Source organism: Lampris incognitus, chromosome 8 (assembly GCF_029633865.1).
Source record: "Lampris incognitus isolate fLamInc1 chromosome 8, fLamInc1.hap2, whole genome shotgun sequence".
NCBI classification, from domain to species: Eukaryota; Metazoa; Chordata; class Actinopteri; order Lampriformes; family Lampridae; genus Lampris; species Lampris incognitus.
The window spans coordinates 28169788-28193702 of NC_079218.1; the positions used below are offsets into that span (position 1 = coordinate 28169788).

Consider the following 23915-nt stretch of genomic DNA (forward strand, 5'->3'; position numbering starts at 1 on the left):
GAGGCAGCTACGTGTCTGTGTGAGAAACATGGAGCAAAAACATTTACTCCAATCGTTTTAAAAGTCTGTGTTGGTTTATGGTAAACATCAACAATCAAATGTCCCCCATCACCAATTGCAATTTCACAGTTTAAGAAGCTTAACCTGTCATTTTACAAACCCACCAAATTGTGCTCCAGTATTTCAAAGTCTTTTTTTTTTAAAGTTGTATGTGGTCCATGTGGAGGTCAGTTTTTTTTCTTTTCTTTTTTTTTGTTGCTTGCTTCTCCAGATGGAAAATGTTTAAAGCCGCTTAGGCTAAGCTCTGTCATAATGACAGTAGTATTTCCATGAGCAATGGGGGAGATGTTTTGTTTGTGGACACTACACCCCATCGCCACTCGTTGGCACTGTGAGACGATGGATGGCTGAGAGGGACTACTGTAAGGGGACAGAAGAAGAACAACCTGAGCAAGCAAAATTAACTAAATTTCGCAAATAAATCAAATTTTATACTTGGTTTTTGAAAAATATTTCGAACTGTGCAATCCTTGGAAAGTGCTGATTCTAAATATACCTTTATTTTTGTTCTACAATGAGAATTGCTGAAGTTTTAAGCGAACATATAAACATACACTTGTGGTGGACACGTATTTGCTGTCCTCTGAAGGGAGTAGTACACACCGGTGTAGGAAATCTTCAATTTCTTAGCAATTTCTCACATGGAATAGCCTTCATTTCTAAGAACAAGAATAGACTGTCGAGTTTCAGATGAAAGTTCTCTTTTTCTGGCCATTTTGAGCGTTTAATTGACCCCACAAATGTGATGCTCCAGAAACTCAATCTGCTCAAAGAAGTGCCCATCCAACCAATCCAACTTGTGGGAGCTGCTTCTGGAAGCGTGGGGTGCAATTTCTCCAGATTACCTCAACAAATTAACAGCTAGAATGCCAAAGGTCTGCAATGCTGTAATTGCTGCAAATGGAGGATTCTTTGACGAAAGCAAAGTTTGATGTAAAAAAAATCTTATTTCAAATACAAATCATTATTTCTAACCTTGTCAATGTCTTGACTCTATTTTCTATTCATTTCACAACATATGGTGGTGAATAAGTGTGACTTTTCATGGAAAACACAAAATTGTTTGGGTGATCCCAAACTTTTGAACGGTAGTGTATATATATATATAACTGTTAAACTAAACACTCGATGGTAGGGAAAGTGCTCAACAAATGAGCAAAATAATCCAGTGAGTCAATGTATATATATATATACACTGCTCAAAAAAATAAAGGGAACACCTAAAAACACAATATAGACCTCGATGAATGAAATATTTCAGCTGAAAATCTTTATTTATTAGACAGAGGAATGTGTTTAGAGCAACATAACCTAAGAATGATCAATGGAAATCAAAATCATTAGCCCATTAAGGTCTGGATTCAGAATCATACTCAAAATCAAAGTGGAAAATGAGAACATAGGCTGATCCAACTTCTGTGGAAATTCTTCAAGACGATTCAAAATGAGGCTCAGTAGTGTGTGTGGCCTCCACGTGCCTGTATGCACTCCCTACAACGTCTGGGCATGCTCCTGATGAGACGACGGATGGTCTCCTGAGGGATCTCCTCCCAGACCTGGATCAGGGCATCGGTCAACTCCTGGACAGTCTGTGGTGCGACATCGCGTTGGCGGATGGTACGAGACATGATGTCCCAGAGGTGCTTGATTGGATTCAGGTCTGGGGAACGTGCAGGTCAGTCCATAGCATCAATGCCCTCGACATACAGGAACTGCTGACACACTCTGGCCACATGAGGACGAGCATTGTCATGCATGAGCAGGAACCCAGGGCCCACTGCACCAGCATATGATCTGACAATGGGTCTGAGGATCTCATCCCGGTACCTAATGGCAGTCATGGTACCTCTGGCTAGCACGTAGAGGTCTGTGCGGCCCTCCAAGGATATGCCTCCCCAGGCCATCACTGACCCACCGCCAAACCGGTCATGCTGGAGGATGTTGCAGGCAGCAGAACATTCTCCACAGCGTCTCCAGACTCTCTCACGTCTGTCACATGTGTTCAGTGTGAACCTGCTCTCATCTGTGAAGAGCACAGGGCGCCAATGGCGAATCGGCCAACCAAGATGTTCTCTGGCAAAGGTCAATCGGGCTGCACGGTGTTGGGCTGTGAGCACAGGCCCCAATTGTGGACGTCGGGCCCTCATACCATCCTCATGCATTCTGTTTCTCACTGTTTGAGCAGAAACCTGCACATTAGTGGCCTGTTGAAGGTCGTTTTGTAGGGCTCCGGCAGTGCTCCTCCTGTTCCTCCTTGCACAAAGGACCAGATAGCGGTCCTGCTGCGGGGTTGTTGTCCTCCTGCGGCCCCCTCCACGTCTCCTGGTGTACTGGCCTGTCTCCTGGTACCTCCTCCATGCTCTGGACACTGTGCTGGGAGACGCATCAAATCTTCTTGCCACAGCACGCATTGATGTGCCATCCTGGATGAGCTACACTACCTGAGCAACTTCTGTAGGTTGCAGATACCGCCTCATGCCACCTCTAGTGGTGAGGGCACTAGCAAAATGAAAAACTAACCAAAGATCGGCCAGAAAAGATGAGGACAGGCAAATGGTCTGTGGCCACCGCCTGCAAATCCATTCCTTTTATAGGGGTTGTCTTGCAAATTGTCTAATTTCCACCTGGTGGAAATTAGACAATTTACCAACAGGTGAAATTGATTCACAAATCAGTGTTGCTTCCTAACTGGACAGGTTGATATCTCAAAAGTGTGATTGACTTGGAGCTACATTGCATTGCTTATGTGTTCCCTTTATCTTTTTGAGCAGTGTATATATATATATATATATATATATATATATATATATATATATATATTCACACACATATATACTATATATATATATATACAGTGCATCCGGAAAGTATTCACACCCCTTCACTTTCCCCACATTTTGTTATGTTACAGCCTTATTCCAAAATTGATTAAATTCCTTTTTTTCTCTTCAATCTACACACAATACCCCATAATGACAGTGAAAAAGGTTTTGTAGAAATTTTTGCAAATTTATTAAAAATAAAAAACTGAAATATTGCATGTACATAAGTATTCACACCCTTTGCTGTGACACTCAAAATTGAGCTCAGGTTCATCCTGTTTCCACTGATCATCCTTGAGATGTTTCTACATCTTGATTGGAGTCCACCTGTAGTAAATTCAATTGATTGGACATGATTTGGAAAGGCACACACCTGTCTATATAAGGTCCCACTGTTGACAGTGCATGTCAGAGCAGAAACCAAGCCATGAAGTCAAAGGAATTGTTTGTCGACCTCTGAGACAGGATTGTATAGAGGCACAGATCTGGAGAAGGGTACAAAACAATTTCTACAGCTTTGAAGTTCCCGAAGAGCACAGTGGTCTCCATCGTTCATAAATGGAAGAAGTTTGGATCCACCAGGACTCTTCCTAGAGCTGGCCGCCCAGCCAAACTGAGCAATCGGAGGAGAAGAGCCTTGGTCAGGGAGGTGACCAAGAACCCGATGGTCACTCTGACAGAGCTCCAGCGTTCCTCTGTGGAGATGGGAGAACCTTCCAGAAGGACAACCATCTCTGCAGCACTCCACCAATCAGGCCTTTATGGTAGAGTGGCCAGACAGAAGCCTCTGCTCAGTAAAAGGCACATGACATCCCGCTTGGAGTTTGCCAGAAAGCACCTAAAGGACTCTCAGACCATGAGAAACAAGATTCTCTGGTCTGATGAAACCAAGATTGAACTCTTTGGCCTGAATGCCAAACGTCACGTCTGGAGGAAACCAGGCACCTCTCATCACCTTGCTAATACCATCCCTACAGTGAAGCATGGTGGTGGCAGCATTATGCTGTGGGGATGTTTTTCAGCGGCAGGAACTGGGAGACTAGTCAGGATCGAGGGAAAGATGAATGGAGTAAAGTACAGCGAGATCCTTGATGAAAACCTGCTCCAGAGCGCTCAGGACCTCAGACTGGGACGAAGGTTTACCTTTCAACACGACAACGACCCTAAGCACACAGCCAAGACAACGGAGTGGCTTCGGGACAAGTCTGTGAATGTCCTTGAGTGGCCCAGCCAGAGCCCAGACTTGAACCCCATTGAACATCTCTGGAAAGACCTGAAAATAGTTGTGCAGCGACGCTCCCCATCTAACCTTAAAGAACTCGAGAGGATCTGCAGAGAAGAATGGGAGAAATACCCCAAATATAGGTGTGCCAAGCTTGTAGCTTCATACCCAAGAAGACTTGAGGCTGTAATCGCTGCCAAGGGTGCCTCAACCAAGTACTGAGTAAAGGGTGTGAATACTTATGTACATGCAAATTTCAGTTTTTTATTTTTAATAAATTTGCAAAAAATTCTACAAAACCTTTTTTACTTGGTCATTATGGGGTATTGTGTGTAGATTGATGAGAAAAAAATGAATTTAATCAATTTTGGAATAAGGCTGTAACATAAAATTTGGGGAAAGTGAAGGGGTGTGAATACTTTCTGGGTGCACATAAAATCAGCCATACAAATATAATAGTTCAGGATTTTTTTTTGGACAAGATTGAAAAAAGTTTCTTCAAAAAGTTAATTCTAATATCCATCCATTATCCAAGCCGCTTATCCCAATTGGGGTCGCGGGATGCTAACATGATAAAATTAAATTCATGCAAAGAGATAAATGCCTTGCAAAGGTATAGAAAATCCTTGTTTCACTTGAATAAATACATCACTGATATTTTAAAATAATTATTGTTTTTACTTAGAATACAGTACATTTATATGATACCCACGACTTTTAAAGCACTTTTCTCATCTAAAAATCTTTTGATGGCAGCTATGTTGTCATGGCCAGACACCAGCTATTTAGACCAACACTAACAAATTCCAAGAAATATGAACCCTAGCTAGCTTCATAAAGCCAGGCCACAAATTTCGCTTCACTCATCACGGTTTGGCATGGATCAATAAGCATTGTTTTGGGTTAGGGGCATAGTCAAATCGGTGTAGGCCAGAATTACTTTGAAGGCGATTGGATAAGCCTCTAATCTGTCGAGAGCTTCAAACCCCATGACATGGAACCAGAGCACATTTCTGCATATGCTGGTCTGCTAGCATTAAACACCACTACTGCTAGCAGGTCAGTCCATGTAGTTGGTTATTATGTCGGTACATCATTCTTTGTCTTTGCAAATGATAAAAATTCTATGGCCACATCAACAATGTGGCTGTAGAAACAAGACTTGTCGTTTTCAAAATACGGCACTGCTGGTTGTCCTCTTCATCTAAACCGCTCCCCATAGTTCACTGATTGGTCCAGCTTCCAGCTGCCAGGCTCAGTCGATTCTCAATGGACACTTTCCAGACAATTACTGACATTGCAAAAACAGCTTGCGAGGTTTAGGTTGGCTTCATGAGGCTAAATCTTAGGTCCGTTGAGGACAATATAACCAATAGGTCAGTAAAACAACAGAGTTTATACATTACAGCGATTCGGGGTTGAATGAAATGGACTCCAAAAGCCTCCAAAAAAAAACTACAAAAGTAAGGCCCATCATTTTTTCAACAAGATATTTATTATTATGTATAAAGCACTTAGGAGTAGATATGTACATATGACCAAATTTAATCATTTGGACATTGTCACAGACTACCACGAAGCTACCTGGAATAGAGATATCGTTTTATATTTTGTAATGCTGAATACAAAAGAAAATGGTGAGCCTCAAAAGCGCAATACAAGTTGTCACCAAGACAAGAAGGCACAGCAGAATCCTGGAGACTACACTTAGTCAGTTCCTCATCCAACGTAACAGATAAAAAGAAGGGGAGAAAAAAAAAAGACCAGTACAACATAGGCCAGACATCCCATACACCTTTCACCTCCCTTTATAATCACAAGAAACAAACAAATGACATGTATGAGAATACAGACAGCACACCAGCCTTGGTCATTACGACTGTAGGACCTCATGGCTTCTGTATATTGATATGTAGCAATTTATGATACCAGTTATTATAAAGGCATGCATGTACTTCATTTTGGGAGAGGGATTGTTAGGGTGTTTTTTGAGAGATGTCACACCTAAAAATCCAAACTCGCAAACTTCTTTTTTGTCAAGTCAGCTATGGAAACTAGGAATTTAATTAACTTAAGTCTGAGTAAAAATATGTAAACAACTTTGAAGCTGGAATTATGTGTAATACACACGTGTACTTCAAAAACAGCATTCTTATACATTAAGTGGAATTTGCATATTGACTAGTAACACACCAAATTGTCCTCTGTAACATATGGCCATGTCTTTAGCAACTCAGCCCTGTGGGCTTCCCTTAAATAAGACGAAAGCACATTATCCTTCAGTAAACACCTCCAGTAACCAAAAGATGTGGAAATATTAACATACATACTTTAGATTTTGATTGTAAACCATCTTGGTCACATTATTTTCATTCAGAAATCTTTCTTCATTCCTTTTACTGGGGGAGCTCCTTCAGAAAGCTATTGGCTTATAGGTAGGCGTTAAGTAAGTGCCACACAACCAGTCCATTGGGCTACTGGCTTATAGGTAGGCGTTAAGTAAGTGCCACATAGCCAGTCCATTAGGCTCGCTTCATTCCTCGACCCATCAAGCAGGCAAACACTGTCATCACCATCTTTGGCTTGACCTCCACGAGGTCCTCTGGGAGAGCATAGACACGTGCTCCAATCTTTCTCGCCATAGACACAGCATATCTAGGAGTGACAATAAAGGATGAAATCATGACATTTTTCTCTACCACAATTTCAAGGGACAATTGACAAGTCAATTTTCTTTTGTGTTATTGAACCTGTCAATTAGGCTCTTACTTGGCATTCTCCAGCTTTTCATCTTCTGATAGGCTGCCAGTCTTTACCAGGTCATAGCTGATGCTGCCAGGTTGGATGGCGTCTATCAAGTCCACCACTGCCAAGCTGCTACTGATCTCCTTGTCCTGATAACCACAGCATATAAAAAGGTTCACGATGGATGCCTCATAGTAACTGGACATGCTGAATTAACACAAATAACTATTGTGACTTTTGTGACACTTTTGTGACTGTATTAAGAATGTAATTATAATTTGAAGTTGTTCATGATTTAAATTCTGAACAATAGTTCAACAGTTCAAGTGAGCAATAGCTCATTTGCAATACAGTGCAAATGAAAAAAAAATTCACAAGGAAGTGCAATCACAGAAAGTTGAATCAGTTCATCTGGACATGTTTACTGAGAGAGAAACATTTCATCACTCATCTAAGTGACCTCTTCAGCCTCAACTGAAGGTATTCCCACCCTTATAAACAATACAGTTGCATAACGACCGATCCAATTATCAGTTTCATATGCAAACTGCTGTGACCATTAACTAGAGTTAAAATGGCCATGTGTACTATTCACAGAGGATTTGGGAATGGTTGGAATCACAGCGTTGTAAGATGGTGACAGATGTACTCTTAGCCCCCACCCCCTTTTTTCGGTTCAGGGATTGTTGTTTCCTCTTCACATAGATGGCATGTGATCTACGCGAAGAGGGAACGACCATCCCTGATCCATGATTTCCTTACCTGGATTATTGAGCATGCATAAAGACAAGGAAGTGCAACCTTACGCATAGAAAATATAGCAACAAATGTATTCCAAATAAGTGTTAACTTAATAGTCATCCAATTATCACATCCAGCTATAACTTCACATATATTTTTCTTTTTTTTATTATAGCTATAAGCCTTTTCATTTTGACATGTAAGCAATATAATGAAAAAGTAATTAATAGACATAGGCTAACCTTAAAGCTTGAAATCTTTGTTGCTTTCCCAGCCTCGGACAAAGTTTTATTGACCCAGTTGACAATAATGTCATCATTTGCTTTTTGTCCATCGCCCAAATCCTCCAATACATTCAGGGTATATCTGAAAGAGTAAAGAAGTTAGGTCAGTCTCGACTGGTGCCAAAGGCCAACAAATAAAATCATATACCAAACAAGGGACCATGACTCAAGAGCACAAAACTGCAAGCCAGAAACCGAGGAGTAACCCTACGATTTTCATTTTGTGAAAAGAATGGATACTCCTAAATGATGTTCATAAAATGATGATGGTGATATCTACCCTGAATTAACATCAATTACAAATGTAAGGTTTTATATCACTGCTAGACCGGACTATTATAATGGTATGCTTTCTGAGTATGCGCAGGTTGTCGGCAAATAAAAAAAAAAAAAAAAACTATAAATTCTGCAGTTCGAGCTCCAACTCTGAATATACTTCAACCACCAATGGTTTTATGGTCTCCTCATTAGCTGGTCTGAAAGGTTTGGAACCGGTTTTAAACCTTGTCCAATCCATTTTATTTGCTCATAAATCAATTCCTAACTTTGCACTCAATTATCTGTGTTAACTGCTGTACAGGATACATTCCCAATGGACACCTCAGACCCTTTGATAATGTCCTTGTTGTTATAAGGTCTGACACAGAGATTTTCGGAAAAGTCACTTTCAGACAATTTTTTGTTTTTAGTCATGACTTTGTAAGGCAGGCTATCTTAATAAGGACTCACTGACTAATTAGTTCAAGGATTGATAAAAATTTTCAAAACACGCAACAACCTCAACACAACTGTAAACCAGTAAAATAAAATCTGGCTGTGGGAATTTGCAGTCCTGGGTTCTTTCATGATGTTAGTTCATGGAGCAAATATGGTCAGCATTTGCAGCAAGGCCACAGAAGTGCACCAACTTAACAATTCAACTAGGGTGAAAATCAATTAAACACGAGTCCATAAAATCTCCTAGCAGGACCATCAGGAGTGCAAATACTTGTTTAGTATCGTGTCTTAGCTCACTTAATTTGAAAAAATGCAATAAAGCAGACATACTCTTAAGATTTCCTATGACAGGAGCTTATCAGATAAACGTTTTATATTTCTTTCCATTTCATTTAACTTTGAAGATTTAGAGACATTTCACCTTCTCATCAGCTGCCAGACCAAGGCTAGAGTCAGGGTGGCGTTGCCATCATTCAGGTCCTGCCCGCCAATGCCAACGAGGGAAAACTTGGCTGTTGTCTTACCTAGCTCAACTGCATAGTTGCAATTCTCCAACTAGGGACAACAAAATATGGAATGGAAAATCAAGGAAGGTCAGAATTTGGTTTTGGAGGGTTTAAAAGGAGACTCCCATGTGAAAATGGTTCACCTTTTTCATGTTGGTTCCAATCTTGGGATAAGGTGGTTTGTTGACCTTGTTGGTCCAGTCTACCGGTACTTTAATTTTCTCGTAAAGTTGAAGAATGACCAGAGCATCCTGTAGGTCTCTATAGAGTACACAAGAGAAAAAATATGAATGTGATGTCATTAAACTTAACATTCAGCTTACATCTATTGTAGGAAAAAAAATTGGAAATAAATACAGTATTTAGCATGTTGGCAGACAGGAAACTATGAATTGGGTTTTCATGAATGACACCTACCCGTACAGATGATTGACATGTGGATTCACTCCAAGGGAATTCATCCAGTTTCGGAAGGTTCTCTCTTCTCGTGTTTCACCTTAGCAATAAGAAATACATTAATATGGTCAAGTTTTTGATCTGAAATGTGAGAATAACTTGGGAGCATAACTCTGGCTTCTACTACTCCACGAATACCTTCCAACAGTCCCCAGTCGATGTCCTCGTTCTCAGGCTTGGTAAGGGAAGGATATTTGTTGAAGAGATTGGCCACAAAGGCGAGGTTGAGTTTGGGATTCCCACTGACGACGTCAGCTGCTGTGACAAACTGACGGCAGCCCAGCCTGTCCGCCTGCTGCAGCATGGCCTCTGCCCTCTTCAGGTCATCCTTCTCCTGAACACACAGACCGCAGGAATTGGGGGATAACTGAAAACTATACCCTTTCTGTTAAGTAGTGAAGACACTGGGGCATGTCTTTTGTGTGCAGTGTCTACCAATGCACTCACATTGAAGCCTGCCATGTTGATGTCTATGCGTGGCTGGTCCTCCTCTGTCCCTTTTGGAGAGATTTGGTTCAGGAGGTGGAAATATGCCCTGGAGTCCTGAGGTAAAAAAAAAAGAATAAAATGAGTTTGTGAACATGGGTAATATGATTTGTCCAAATCATGGAGAATGCATTTTCTTCTTTATTTAATATCTGTAGTTGACTGTGCCCATATATTAATTTTTCCTTTCTTTTTATCATGTAATGGTATCTCATAGGCAATTTAATGCTCCACATTAACACTGTTAAGGAAATTACAACTGTAATATTTACTTTTTTCCTCATAAACATTGCACTAGTTTCCATTATGTATGAGGAAAGAAAGGGTAAATATTGATTTTGAAATAGTTTATATAGAATTTGTCTTTAATAATGTAAAATGTCTTTAAGAACAAAATAAATGGACTTGGAATTTTAAGAAATTTTCCAAAATTATTTCAATTTTTTTTGATTTGGAAAAATTATGAGAAAATACATTTGTTCTCATCCATTTCTAAATTTTGTTCATGATATATCAAATTTCAATTTGCTAAATAATATAATTGATAAACATGTGAACTTTTATTCGGGCCATGTAAAAAGTAGAGAGCATTTCATGTAGGAACTATTTTCTTAGACTGAACTACACCTACATGAAACTGCTCACAACAAGGTCTGTGGATTATCTTGGGTAACCAGGCCATGATTTCTGGAAGGAGACATTGCTGCTGAATTTTTCAAGTGTATGTTTTTGGTGCTTTGAGCAACACAAGCCGAGTGCCATCCAGTTCCATTGTATTCGAGAGAAGGCAGACACCTCTACAACCGATATCGCCAAAACTCAGCAACTCACACCAAAATAATCTAGATGGATAAATAGCACTACAGGTAAAAGGAAAAACATGCATTTTTGATTTTGGGGTGAACTGTCCCTTTAAGAGTTCTGTGCCATGACAGGCACTTTGCATTTTCATTTTAATTTGCATGAGAAGCCGCTGCATCCACTGCTGCTTACTCAAATGAGATAGCATAAAATATTTCAGTTCATCACATTGCACATCCTTTGTTTTTTATTTGAGCATCCTACCTAGTCATGTTCCTCTTATGAGCAAATATACTTTCAGTACACACAGTTGTAGCATTTTTTTTGCCAAACTGAATATGGATCGGCTCCAGCATCCTCACGACCCTGAGAGCAGGATAAGCAGTTTGGATAATGGATGGATGAATGTAATATGGAGAAAAGATATCTCAAAGAATGTAGAGTTTCATCAAATTTACACTACAGGCCCCAGCAAAATGATACAGCATTTAAGACAAATTACTGTAAAAGTTTGTCACTGATGACAATCATTTGTAATAAAAGTATATTGTATAAAAACAAAACCTAAGCCAGCATGTGATTGATGATGAAATGCATCAATATTCACCCTAGCATGATTAACATACATAAAAAAAATGGCTCTTAGAAGTAAGAATAACAAATTATTTAAAAAGAAGGGAAGTCAGTTGTGAGACTAGAACGTCACTGCTTAGGATCATTGGCTTTTGGTATGCAACCCTATGTCTATATAGGCTTACTCCTTTGTGATTACAAAACAGACAAACAACTATCTTTATAAACCTGTGTATAAATTTTTTTTGGCCAATACCATACTTGAAAAAACAACAACACATGGTCAAACCGTTACCATGGCAATAATGATAAGCAGTCCCACCTTGATGTCACAGCTGAAGTTATTGATCTTCTGCCAGCCAGCGTTTTCTAGGTGGAAGTTAGCCCAGCGCAAGAGTAGCTCCTCTGGAGACAGCTTCATCAGGTCCTCTAGGGTCTCTCCTTCTCTTAGCAAGGCTGCCAAAGCTGCAGTTAGAAGTGGGGGTTAATTGTCAGGTACACCACTTCAAAAGGCATTCCACAACTGCTGAGAGAGAAAAAACTAAGGAGAAAAAAGCGATCTGAATATAATCTATCCTGGAGGACATGGTAACTGTGCCCCCGCACCTTCGTTTCTGCTGAGCTCAATGTCGGCAAACAGACCAATCTTGATGATCTGCCACAGCAGGCCCAGCACCAAGTGGGGCTTCCCCTCCCTCAGGTCTAGAGCCCCAATATTCACCACGTGGCAGCCAATGGCAGAGGCCGAGTTCAGCGCCAGGTTCAGATTCTCCTGTTAAGATACAAAAAATCAGCCTGTGAGGACTCATTCGAAAAAGGTAAAAGACAAGCTGACTCACATATAAACACAATCACTGACCTGTATTGTGAATGGTGTCAGCTTTTTTTTATTTATGGTTCGTTCATCAATGGTATCTGGCACGGACAAGTTGATCATTTTGCTGCAAAACCACAGAAACATGAATGATGAATGAAAGGTTTACAGCATCCTAGTGTTAAGCGATACAGGTAACTAACAGTTACAGTATTCTGTATAGGTCCCCTCAGTGGGTTAGCTAGGTGAGGGAGGCTGTTATATTGTTGTTTTGAAGAAGAACTGTAGAAGTAAAGGCCTCACCAGAGCACTATACCATCTCCAACAGCCTTAAAGAGCGAGTCTGTGTTGGGGTCCATGGGCAGGACATGCTTGCAATCAGGGTCATTTTCCAGGGCACTGTTGATCCAGTTCACAAATGCAAATCGTTCCTCCTCTGTGGGAGCGAACATAGTAAGACATCAGCTAAAAGCGCCATCCAGCAAAAAACAATACTGCACTCTTCTAAAGACACCTCTTAAGAAGAATCATACTGAACACTTTCAATATGTCATATTGTCCAGCTTGGCCTTTGGACAGGCACAAGTGGCGTTTCACTGAGAATTCCTGCCTTCAATCTGTACCTGTTCAACCTGAAAAGAAAGGGATAGGTCAAACATCTCAGCACTATTTGCATATTTTACCAGAAAAGGAGTGCTGAGTGCCTTCACTTGACAGCTCAGATGTCCCGCCAATGGCCAGGATCCCTTCCTTCCTGTTGATGGCCTTTCGGAAGCTTTTAGCAATGTCAGAGCTCTTCAGCTCTTGGAACATCTGGGGGGGGGGGATCAAAAATTATAAAAAGAAGCACCAGTACTTAATTCTCATTCAATTCATAAGCCTCTGAATGTTTTGCTTTTTCCCCTCACAATTAATGTTTGACTGAACATAACTGTCAACCGAACTTTGAAAGCTGAGGAGGGATAAAATGCTGCTGCAACTTGTTCTTGAGGGGACCATTGTAAACTTGCAGGTGAATTGACAAAGAAAGGTCCTATTCTCAATAATCCCTTAACATTTTAAAGTCTTCAAGGACTCAAATCTACAAATAATTGTCTGGAAGTCAATAATACAAATACTGTCAATGTATTAACATTAAATCTGCAACAAGACTAAGGGTCCTATCTTACATCCAGCGCAAAGCAGTGCCAAACGCAACGCAAATGTCTTTGCTAGTTTCAGACCGACAAAGTTGTCATTTTCCCGCCCAGCACCCATGTTGTTGAAATAGCAAAGGTATTTGCGCCCATCTGAGCGTCCATGGGCATGTTGGTCTTAAAATGTGGTGTGGTCATGCGCATTGCTGGCACATTGCTACCTTGAGGCAGCGGAAAGCAATTGCACAGTTGAGCAACAAAAACGTGGTCTTAAATCAATGGAGCAGTATTTTACTGTTATTTTTCTGATTTTTTCCCCCATTTTTCTCCCCAATTGTATCTGGTCAATTACCCCATTCTTCCGAGCCATTCTGGTGGCTGCTACACCCCCTCTGCTGATCCAGGAAGGGCTGCAGACTACCACATGCCTCCTACGATACATGTGGAGTCACCAGCTGCTTCTTTTCATCTGACAGTGAGGAGTTTCACAAGCGGGACGTAGCATGTGGGACGATCACGCTATTACCCACAGTTCCCCTTCCCCCCTGAATAGACGCCCTGACCGACCGCAGGAGGCGCTAGTGCAGTGACCAGGACACATACCCACATCCGGTTTCCCACCCACAGACAAGGCCAGTTGTGTCTGTAGGGACGCCCAACCAAGCCGGAGGTAACATGGGGATTCGAACCGGTGATCCCTGTGTTGGCAGGCAATGGAATAGACTGCCACACCACCCAGTCATTATTAAGATACTATGCGCATACCATTTGGCATCATCATCATCATCGGGTCGAGTGTCCTTGGATGTATACCATTTGGCAAATCCGCTACTATAATAGCAATCTCTGCCAAGGTGCAAGCGCACCTGGCTTTTAAAGGAAATGGGAGATAACTCTGACTGATTGGTTCAATTCATGTTATGCCCAAAACACACCTATGATTAATTAAGAGACTAAGTGCCACCCCTTTGAACCAGTGCTTTACTTTGCACTCAGATTACCCACCGTTAAACTAGCAAAAGTGGATTTGGACACGCCCTAGATGCATTTGCGCTTTAGACCATGCACTTAGATCATTAAAATAAAGCCCTAAATGTGTTAAAGGGCATTAGTCTATAACCTACTATCTTTAATCGAGTCCATAACTAGCTGTCAGTTGTAAAACATAACATGAAGCAATACCGTGTCATGAAATCCAAAACGTCCCCAAAAAGATTTCATAATCATATGACAAGTTTAAATAAACAGTAATTTAATGACATCGATAGAAAATTGACTTTAAACTGAACCTGCAGTTCACTCCATTGTTGGCATAGAAAATTACCGAATTGGGTACACATTTTTCTTATAGCTAAACTCTGGTTCAAAAGATTAACGCCAATATCACAGATAAAAATGAAAATCAACCCAATAACACATCCAGAGAAATTTATGAACAATTTGGCTTTGGGATGAGAGAATATCCCTTTATTGTGATGGTCAGTGGGTTTATTGGATTGGCTTATAGATTAAGACCAACTGGATCATTTTATATTGAAGCTTTTTGTAATCAACAGATGGGAGACCCATCTGTTGATTACAGATGGGAGACCCAATAACACACTATGGTGTTAAGGATAAACGAAAGCATCGCCCAATAATGCTCCTGAGAGCTGTCTAAATATTTGTGTTCAGTGCTTCTGCAGTGTCAGCACGTTGCAGTACACAGAGGTCAGCTTTACAACCATTCAAGCACAAACTGAATTCTTCATTGCATGTGCAATTTTTGGTGAAATAAAAATGTTGCAGTCATGAAGAAACAAAAATAATCTTCTCTTAGGATCCTAATAAATTAGCTATATTCAGTCATAACTTGTATTATTTGAGGCATGTTTCTTTTGCTCATTCTTTGAATATTGTTCTCTGGTATGGCCTCCCTCTCATTCACCATGTTGCACACAGCCCATCTCATCCTCCAGTGGCTGCAAGTTTACTTTTGCAACAGCCTAAACCTTACTAACATTCTGTCCCGGCAGTCCTGATTGTGTCTTGTTGTGTTTGCGTTTTTATAAAAACCAAGGTCATCAGGGAGGACATGGCAGCACCACTGAAATGTCTGTTCATCAGGGAGGGAACATATGTGGGCTGACATGTCATTAAAAGGGCCTTGAAAATACTCAGTCAAACCAAACCAGCAAAGTCGTCAGAATGCACCTACAGTAAGTACCACAGTGTTGTGCCCTTTTTCCCCCTCAGCAACTTGCTCACATTACAACAGCGAAAGACCACGGAAAAGAATATGGTGCGAGTTCATAGGTTATTTAACAAGCAGCAAACAAAGTAAGTGTTGTGTCATACAACGCTGCGTGGACAATAGAGATTCTATTTTCAATTGCAGATAATAGGGCGATAATCCATGTCTGAAATTATCAATGGTGACCTCAGCCTTAAAGAACTACAATGAGCTACAATTCGGCCTGGTGTGGTTTAAATTTAAACTGGTAAAAATGATCACACTACCATAAACAAACAAGAGGTCTCAGTGTGTGAGCTTACCCTTACATTTCACTCTAGGTAGAATGTGTACATGTCAACATATATACCTTTGTAGCCAATATTGATCATTACACATATGATGTGAAAAAAAAAATTAAGCTCAGAAGCAAACTAAACAATGAATCAAGCATTCACTTGTGCTTTCACAAAAGGTGTGATGTCCTTTGTAAATATAGCTAAACCTACACAAAAAAAGGCTCCAATCATTACATGAATTTACAGTAATGCCTAAAATAGTACGTTTATGAATGGGCTCATTGCACTTTCGTCCTGCTCATGACTGAAACATTTTTCGGGTAGAGTTGACCTCTGCCACTGTATAATAACATTGCTACCATTATGGGTTTAACAGAAAAAAGAAGCTTCTGTTCACATATTCCAGTGCTCTGCAGGCCAAGACTCAAACCGAGACACTGTGTTTTTGAATTTTCAAAGAAAGAAAAACATGCTTGGGTTTTGTTTACCCCTCCCATAGGGGTATCTTTGCATTTTGAATCCTGTTACTGCAAAGTACCAGAGTCCAGCCCTGTAAATAATTGCTCCCTCATCACAGGCGAAACCAAATACTGGAACTCACACCACTTTGCCGACCTCATTTCCTCTTTCTGCGAGTTTGTGCCTGTGATGGGGACGGGGGTTTGACGGTTCTGTGCATGTGGTGAACACTCGGCCTTCATAAAAGCTGCGTTGTACAGAGGTCCCACTCAGGAATCAGTGGTACTTTTATCAGTCAAAAGGACAGAGACCGACTCACAACGACAATCTCTCACCAATAGGTGAAAGCCTGTCAAACCTGATCTAGTACCGACTCCTCGAGAATGACAAAGTGAGTTGTTCTGAAAGTTAACATACCAACACAAACTCATCAAAGCTGATCTTGTTATCGTTGTTGCGGTCAAGTTTCTGGATGATCTCCCGCACCCTGTAGCCGGGCAGGGGAAAGTTTGCCTCTCTGAAGAGCACTTGGAGTTCGTGGTCACAGATGTAACCATTGCTGTCAAGATCTGAAGAATAACAATGAAGAAAATTAGGCATCAGAAAACATGGTACAGTTGAGTCACGCAGGTAACATGTACCCACCCATGCAAGTAAATTGTGTCCAATAAAATGAATTATTAAACAAATTAATTACTTTAACGTAGAGGTTCTAAAATAAGACTCCACAATAAGAAATAATTATATCTTATGCCCCCCCCCAATCAGACAAGCATTCAACCTGACAACTTTTTCCACACTCAGAAGAGAAAACCCTCTCAGAGCAAGAACAGAAAGGTCAACCAGTGAGACAAGTCTGCAATTCTACTTCACCTCTTTATTATCTGAAGTCAAAATGTGGAAATGCTGAGGGGGGGCAGAGTTTTAATAACCCTGCACAGGCACCAAAAATGTCATGAGTGACAAAAGCAGCTGACAATCATTTGTTTTCTGTGACAGCTTGCGACGAGGACCAGCCGTCACTATGTCGATGCCATCCCTAAAGGATGAGTTGTAGTTGAACTGAGGTTAACTGTATGCCAAATAGTGATGACGCACTGATGCAGCGACCAAGCAAGCCATTACAAAATCTGACTGGCTACTGGGAACAACTAAACTTGACATCTGCAACACAGCTTGAACAACCTGCCCCCCTGTTAGAGAGCCGGCAGTGAGTAGCTAGCAACCTTTGATGCTCTTGGTGCGGGCACAAGGTAGCGGCTATGGACTCATATGCAGCTATTAAAGTCACAGCGGCAGATCGATACATTCAGCTCAAACTCACCAACTTTCTCGAATGCCTCTCTCAGTTCTTCAAGCTCTTCTTTTGCAATCTTTCCAGCCATTTTCCTGTGATTGACCTGAGGGGGTCAGTCGGAGAGAGATGAGTCCTGTTGAGAGAAAGTGGACCAATTCTTAGATTCTGTGGAGGACCAGGGCAGGAGTACAGAGAAGAAAAAAAGAACAGGTACAGAGAAGAAGAAAAAACCTGTGTAGACCAGTGCAAATCCCTCCTCATTGGCCTCCCTAAAACACCCCTTTAGTCACTTCAACACATCTAGATTACTGCAGCCCAACTTAGGCTACAAATTCTTCCAATTCCCTATGCTAGCTGCCTGAGGCTATTTGATTTAAACCCAAACTCTGGTGCGGACACATAAGGCTGTGACTGGATCCACACCCACCTCCATATCTAAACGCCACGGTCCAGATCTACACGTCAGCCTAACGTCTGCTTTCTGCCACAACCAGCCACTTAGTTCTCTTCAATGACTGCATAGCTGCTGGATTATTTCTGAGAAGCATGTTATCTTTCTAAACCATGATGACCGGAGATCATAAATTGACACCAATTATGGCTGTCCAGGAAAGACTTTTACATTTGAGCACAAAAATGTTTTCTATGCACCAAGAGAGACTCATCTCCAAGTTTTATAAATCAGGCCACAGCCTGTTTTCTTATCCCCCCCTCCCCCATTTCTTTTTCCAAGGAAATCGCTTCATTTAACAAAACTATTCTAAGGCTAAAGAACCATCTGAATATCCGAGTAAGAAATAAGGAATTCCCTTAGGCACCTCCTTCCCATGTTCTAGTGGTCGAGGAATGCAGTAGGCCTGGGCAGAATGTGCTTCACTTATAAAAAGGAGGTGAGCAGGGTGTGCTGTCTCACTTACCCTTTCTGGGTACTTCAAGGCTCATCTGGAATGATAGCATTCCTCTCTGACAAAGCTCTAAGAGGGCAAAACTCTTGAATGTGGGGAAATATAAATGGATTGGGAATCAGTTACATCGATGTTTTCTCATTCGTGTTTATGAATGGGGGATATAATCACAACAATCAATTCACTGTTGCTGTAACACACCAGTTGAGGCGAAATCGGGGATCTAGGTTTTCTCTATCAGTAGTGGCATCACAGGCACATATTCAAATAGACAAACAATGGACAACGGTCCAGAACACCGAGCGATGAATGAAACTATTGATTGTATTCAGGAGAGAAGATTCAGCAGCAGCTGTGAGTGAACTAAGTGGTGACTCAACTTTCTACAGTGCTATGTTTAGCGTCCTAAAAAGGCCAATGATATAATAAAGGTGATGAAAACAAAACGCTTTTCTTTTTTTTTTTTTACCTCAATTCGAAAGGGAGCTCCAACAAGACCAATCAACTCACATCCTGTTTGTTTTTCTGTGCAATGACGGATAGCATAAGCCGAGGGAAGCAGAAAATGGATGAATAGAACAATGAACAAGATGCAGAATTTTTTTTCCCATCACTTAGCCAATGCAATAGAAAAAGCAAAGCGTTTTCACTCACCACGTATGTTACTAAATGACTAAATGAGGGCATGTGCAAAATCCTGATCGTCAAACCAGTAAACCATTAGGAAAATGACGCTGAGGCCGATTCTATATTTAGCTTTTCTCCAGAAGGACACGAAAAGAGGCAGCTGAAATTTGCCCAACTTCAGTAAAGAACTACAAACATTACCTCATTTGCCAACCCTTGTCACACCCCCAACAGGGAGATGGCGAGGGGGGAATGTAAGAAGGGGTAAGCATGCGGAGCAAAGGGCACAGATGGCAGTAGACAAATGTGAGAGGTATCGGTGGTACAGAAGAATAGAGGGTTTGTAATCATCGTCGTAAACTCAAGCAATAAATCTTTTGTGACACTAGAAAACGAGTGCCGAGTGTCAGGCTCCGACGACAGTTGCTGTCTTTGACAGCTGCATGATGTTTGCTTAGGCAACATGGCAAAATTATTGCACACTGCTCATCGTTTTTAAAAGTTGCCTTTGTATTTGATTCAAGCCCTTGTTTTCCTAGAAGCATGACAACAATGGTAGCTGCTGGGAACTGCAGAATCAAGATGCATTTTTGAAATGACAGTACAAAAGCAATGTTTGGCTGCAATACAGGAATATCTGTATCGAGAATGATGTTATCATGTTTTCACTCTGAACTAGACAAAGAAGGGAAACACTGGAAAAAAAGTTTTCCAAACTTAGAATTGAGTGCCTTTGTTTGAGTTATTTTGATTTCCTAATTGAACTTGGATAAATGCAACATTTTAATCACAAAGAACCAAAATTGCTACCATAAAATAGCCCCACAGAGTCTGTGATGAAGAGAAAAAAACCCAAATAGGCCTACAAGTCTCAGATACACAAGTATTTTCCCCCTCAAATACCAGCTTTAATTGCTTAGCCAAAAAAACACATCAACACCATTTACAATTGCCTTTGATGGATCTTTCACTACATTCAAAGTCGGGGACTGTTCCCAGATGGCAGCGTCTGGTGGATAGCGCCGACAGACTCCGCCCCGTCGGTGTTTCATCCACACAGAAACATGGGAAATGTAACGCACACAAATAGATCGGGCACCCTTCCCAAGTGTGGTCAAATTCATGTGCCCACACCCAACACAGTCTGCAAGAACACGGACATTTTCCGCCCTGTCACAATCACATGCAGATGTGAAATGAAGTGGCTAACAAAGACTGTATGCTCTGGAACATTAGCCTTTCAATTCTCCTTTCCCCCCTTTTCAGGCTGTGTAGATGAGATAAGCAGGGCCACACTGACAGGTAAGGAAGAGGTGACGACAACAAACAGGCCCGGTTTACACAACTCAATATATACGTCACTTGCAGCAGGGAGCAGAACAACCTGGTTTATGTACTGATTCTTAAAGAAAAGGTAGGCTAGGCAGGAGTATATGTGGCTTATCTTGCAAATATTCTAATTAAAACAGTCATTGGCTAAACAAAACAGAAAAACCAAACACCTTATTTTCTGAAATGAAGCCATCTTAAACCAACTGTGCAACAGTAAACCGCAAGCAAAGGTGTAAACACAGGAGCCAGTAATACCCATCACAGAGGAATGTCATTAGACAGGTTACTGAAGACCTGAAGCGGTTGGGCAAGGCTTTTTCAGTTAAGTGACCACACCTGTAAGACTCAAAAAGTGTGCTGTCATTTAATACTTTGACAACACAACATTTAAAGAATACTACATGACCACATCTATAAACAGAACCAAGTATGACCCTATAAAACTGCATTCAGTTTCAGGGTACCAGTATAAAAAGGTAGAAGGTAGGGTAGAGAGCATGGACACTGTTATTCAAGCAAGGCATTAGTTTAAAGCCCTTGTTGCCCTGCGTAAGTGTCCATAAGCAAGACACTGAGTTCTACGAGCTCCTGGCAAGAGCTTTGCTATAGTCGCCCCTGTGCTCTGACCTCCCTCTTAAGTTTAGGCAAGCAGAAAGAAGAATTTCTCCTTGGAAATAAATAAAATATCACATTATAAGCAAGTAGTACACTATAAGTAACTACAAGTGGCAGAACCCTAAAGATTAGTACACAGTATATCCCACTGTAATTTCCATGGATTCAAGCCAGTTTCAGAATATTCAAAATAAAATTACAAGAAAATGACAAAGAGTAAATGGTTAATGAATGTAAAAGTTTGCCAGTAGATAACTTGTGCCTTTTCCCTGCAGTGAGTGACAACTAAGGGCACCTGGTTGAAATCCAGATGGAACGGAGTAGTGCAACCTGTTCATTTGCACATATGACTGTGTTAAGGGTGGAAAATAACGTTATGCACACTTCCTCTTCTTTCTCGACTGTCTGGTTTCTCTTTGCAGAGATAAGAAATGTAATGTCTGCGTTAAAAGCATGCAGGTGCTCACACCAACCCCACAGCATGAGCAAGGCAAACGTCGAATGCAAAGATCTCACCTAATGCACGTACAGAGGCAATACTAGCCATGCACAGACACCAATCTAAGTAACTTATGACAAGCACAATTACAAAGAATAGGGCATTTTTCTTTCCCACTGGGGGATGTACAACACCTTGTCAACACTGATACCAACAGTACAACGATGAACATTCTCTGAAACAGAGAACAGTTCCAATATAGAGTCATCTATTTCTCTGCAATGACAGCTGTTATACCACTTGAGTGGAAGCACTGTTTTAATTTTTCCCCACAGAGCATCTGCAAAACAAACAAAACCTTTTCATAGAGAAAAAAAAATAAGCCTTTCCAGCAATCAACAATTAGTGGTAGCACCAGGGATGAGTGACTAAACAGATTACACATGCAAGACACATCAAATTCCATTCCCAATATTTAGCAGAGCTGTCACTTGTTTTTATTAGACAACCGCAGTATACAGACTGCCCTCAGCTAAGCCTGAATGTAAAGAAAATAAATGTGCATTATTTACCCTGTGCATTTTGTTTGTATTGTGAGGAGCGATGGCGATGACAGCCCCATACCCTGCTTTGTATGCACGTTAATGGTGTATGTGTGTTTAATGTACAGGGCGCGTCATACACCAGTTTTAAACGGAAACACAGCTACGCCCATGTGCCCTACCTCCGGCGTGCGTCGGTACACTTAAGAAGCGCACCTAGTCCTGACTCATGTTTCTCCCTTTTTGGGGAGGATTTTATTCATGTTTCACAAAATGTTGACTGAAATTTCCCGGAAAACAGAAATTACATGAACATCCCATCTAAATAAACATACGCAGGGGCTGGCATTTAGTACCAAGTCACTGACAGGCTGAAATATGAGCTGGTGTGGGACTTTGGCGGAACTTTTCCTCTTGACAAAAATTAGGGTTACTGGAAATTACAGGGAGTCTTTCTTGCAATAATCCTAACAGGCAGGCGTCGAAGAGCCGGAGAGGTTCACGTTTATATATATATACATATATGTATACATAAAAGGTGTAGTTAGACCTGAGGCAGCGGGCAACAAACATGAAGTGTTATAGGCAGGAAACAAACTGTTTTTACCCTATCACGCTACCTGATAGACAGGAGAAGAAAAAAAACAACAAAAAAAAAACCCAACAATACACACACAGTCGTTGGACTAGATGACCGATTACAAATACGGAGACCGTTTCGCGAAACGTTGCGCTACAAAGTTCATGTGCATGTCGCAAGTTGTTTATCCAGAAGTTGATAGGAAATTGCTACTCACTTTCAGTGCGCCTGAATTTCCAGACACAGTCCAGTCGGGACCGGAGACGTCCTCCCTCATCCACGTAGGAGCAAAGTAGACAGCGGGAGGAATGTTAGCCCCGCCCCCGCCCTGACGTCTGATTAGTGTGATGGTCGCTGCCTCGCCTGCCTAAACATCAAATAAGATCAAATAAAGAAATAACGAAATACAATGAAATGCCAAAAAAAAAACACAGTGAAATACCCGAATATCTCTCAAGGACTGAGGATGACGCGTGGTTGCGCGACAAAACCCCCCAAACACTTCGATGATGATTCTAACTGTAACTTTAAAAAATACTTAACTGATAGCTTTAACGAGTTTTATTTTCTGGACATCAGAGATTTATTTTATTATCTATTTATTTATCTTGTGGAGGAGAAAATGGGGGGAAATACAAGCAAAACGTTCTTTCAGATGACCATCGACAATCATCAAAGAGTTGGCGCCGATGGCTGGAAAGAGTGATGTGGTGGTGCAGACCTGATAGATAGGAGGTGAACTAAGTTTCCATGTTGGCACTTTGCAGCTAAACTAAATCATCCAGTGATGTTACTGGCTTCGGCTATTGGCACTGTACTCCTATTTATCTGTATTTTGTGTCTTGCACTTGACTTTTTTTTATCTCTAATGACGACAATTTGTCTGTCATACCGATATATAACCCACGTGGTACTTTGAATCTCAATTTGTTATCCTGTTGATGATCTAAAATGAAATTACACTTACTGCACACAGCATAATATGCACTCATTACTACATATCATTACTATGTAGCACCGCAAGCATAGCGGGTCAGCACCAGGCCCAGATGGAAGATGGTCAAAGTGGGCCCCGGCCTGCCCATCACAATCAGACGTACCATAACGTAATGTCAGTAGCGAATGAAAAAAGTGAAAGCACGCAGCTTTAAAACGACCAGCAAACTCGAAATGCGCTGCACAGTTGACGCCTAAATGGAATGATTACTAGGAGACCAGACCGCTGTGCTATAGAAGAGTCATAAT

General features: G+C 41.1%; 1 protein-coding gene across 2 annotated transcripts; it reads right to left on the reverse strand.

The window, feature by feature from the left end:
* Positions 1–5411: 5411 nt before the first annotated feature.
* On the reverse strand, positions 5412–22963 carry pls3 (plastin 3 (T isoform)). Of its 2 annotated transcripts, none has more exons than XM_056285403.1 (16): positions 18058–18138; positions 17658–17763; positions 16751–16902; positions 12911–13040; positions 12531–12663; positions 12273–12354; positions 12020–12185; positions 11736–11878; positions 10001–10096; positions 9692–9887; positions 9515–9593; positions 9241–9358; positions 9013–9146; positions 7833–7956; positions 6874–6998; positions 5412–6759 (listed from the first exon to the last, which is right to left on the reverse strand). In XM_056285403.1, the coding sequence occupies exons 2-16, from the start codon at positions 17716–17718 to the stop codon at positions 6627–6629; spliced, it is 1872 nt and encodes a 623-aa protein (XP_056141378.1). In that variant the 5' UTR covers positions 17719–17763; positions 18058–18138; the 3' UTR covers positions 5412–6626. The 2 variants fall into 2 exon arrangements, with proteins under 2 accessions (XP_056141378.1, XP_056141377.1); XM_056285402.1 differs by lacking the exon at positions 18058–18138 and adding an exon at positions 22888–22963 and having other exon boundaries at positions 5413–6759.
* Between the last annotated feature and the right edge of the window lie 952 nt (positions 22964–23915).

Coding starts and splice junctions, on each gene's coding strand:
- pls3 (XM_056285403.1), bottom strand. CDS start 17,718: ATGGCTGGAAAGATTGCAAAAGAAGAGCTTGAAGAACTGAGAGAGGCA. Junction 9,147..9,240: donor TTGGAACCAACATGAAAAAG/GTGAACCATTTT, acceptor TGTTGTCCCTAG/TTGGAGAATTGCAACTATGC. Junction 6,760..6,873: donor GAAAAGCTGGAGAATGCCAA/GTAAGAGCCTAA, acceptor TGTCACTCCTAG/ATATGCTGTGTCTATGGCGA.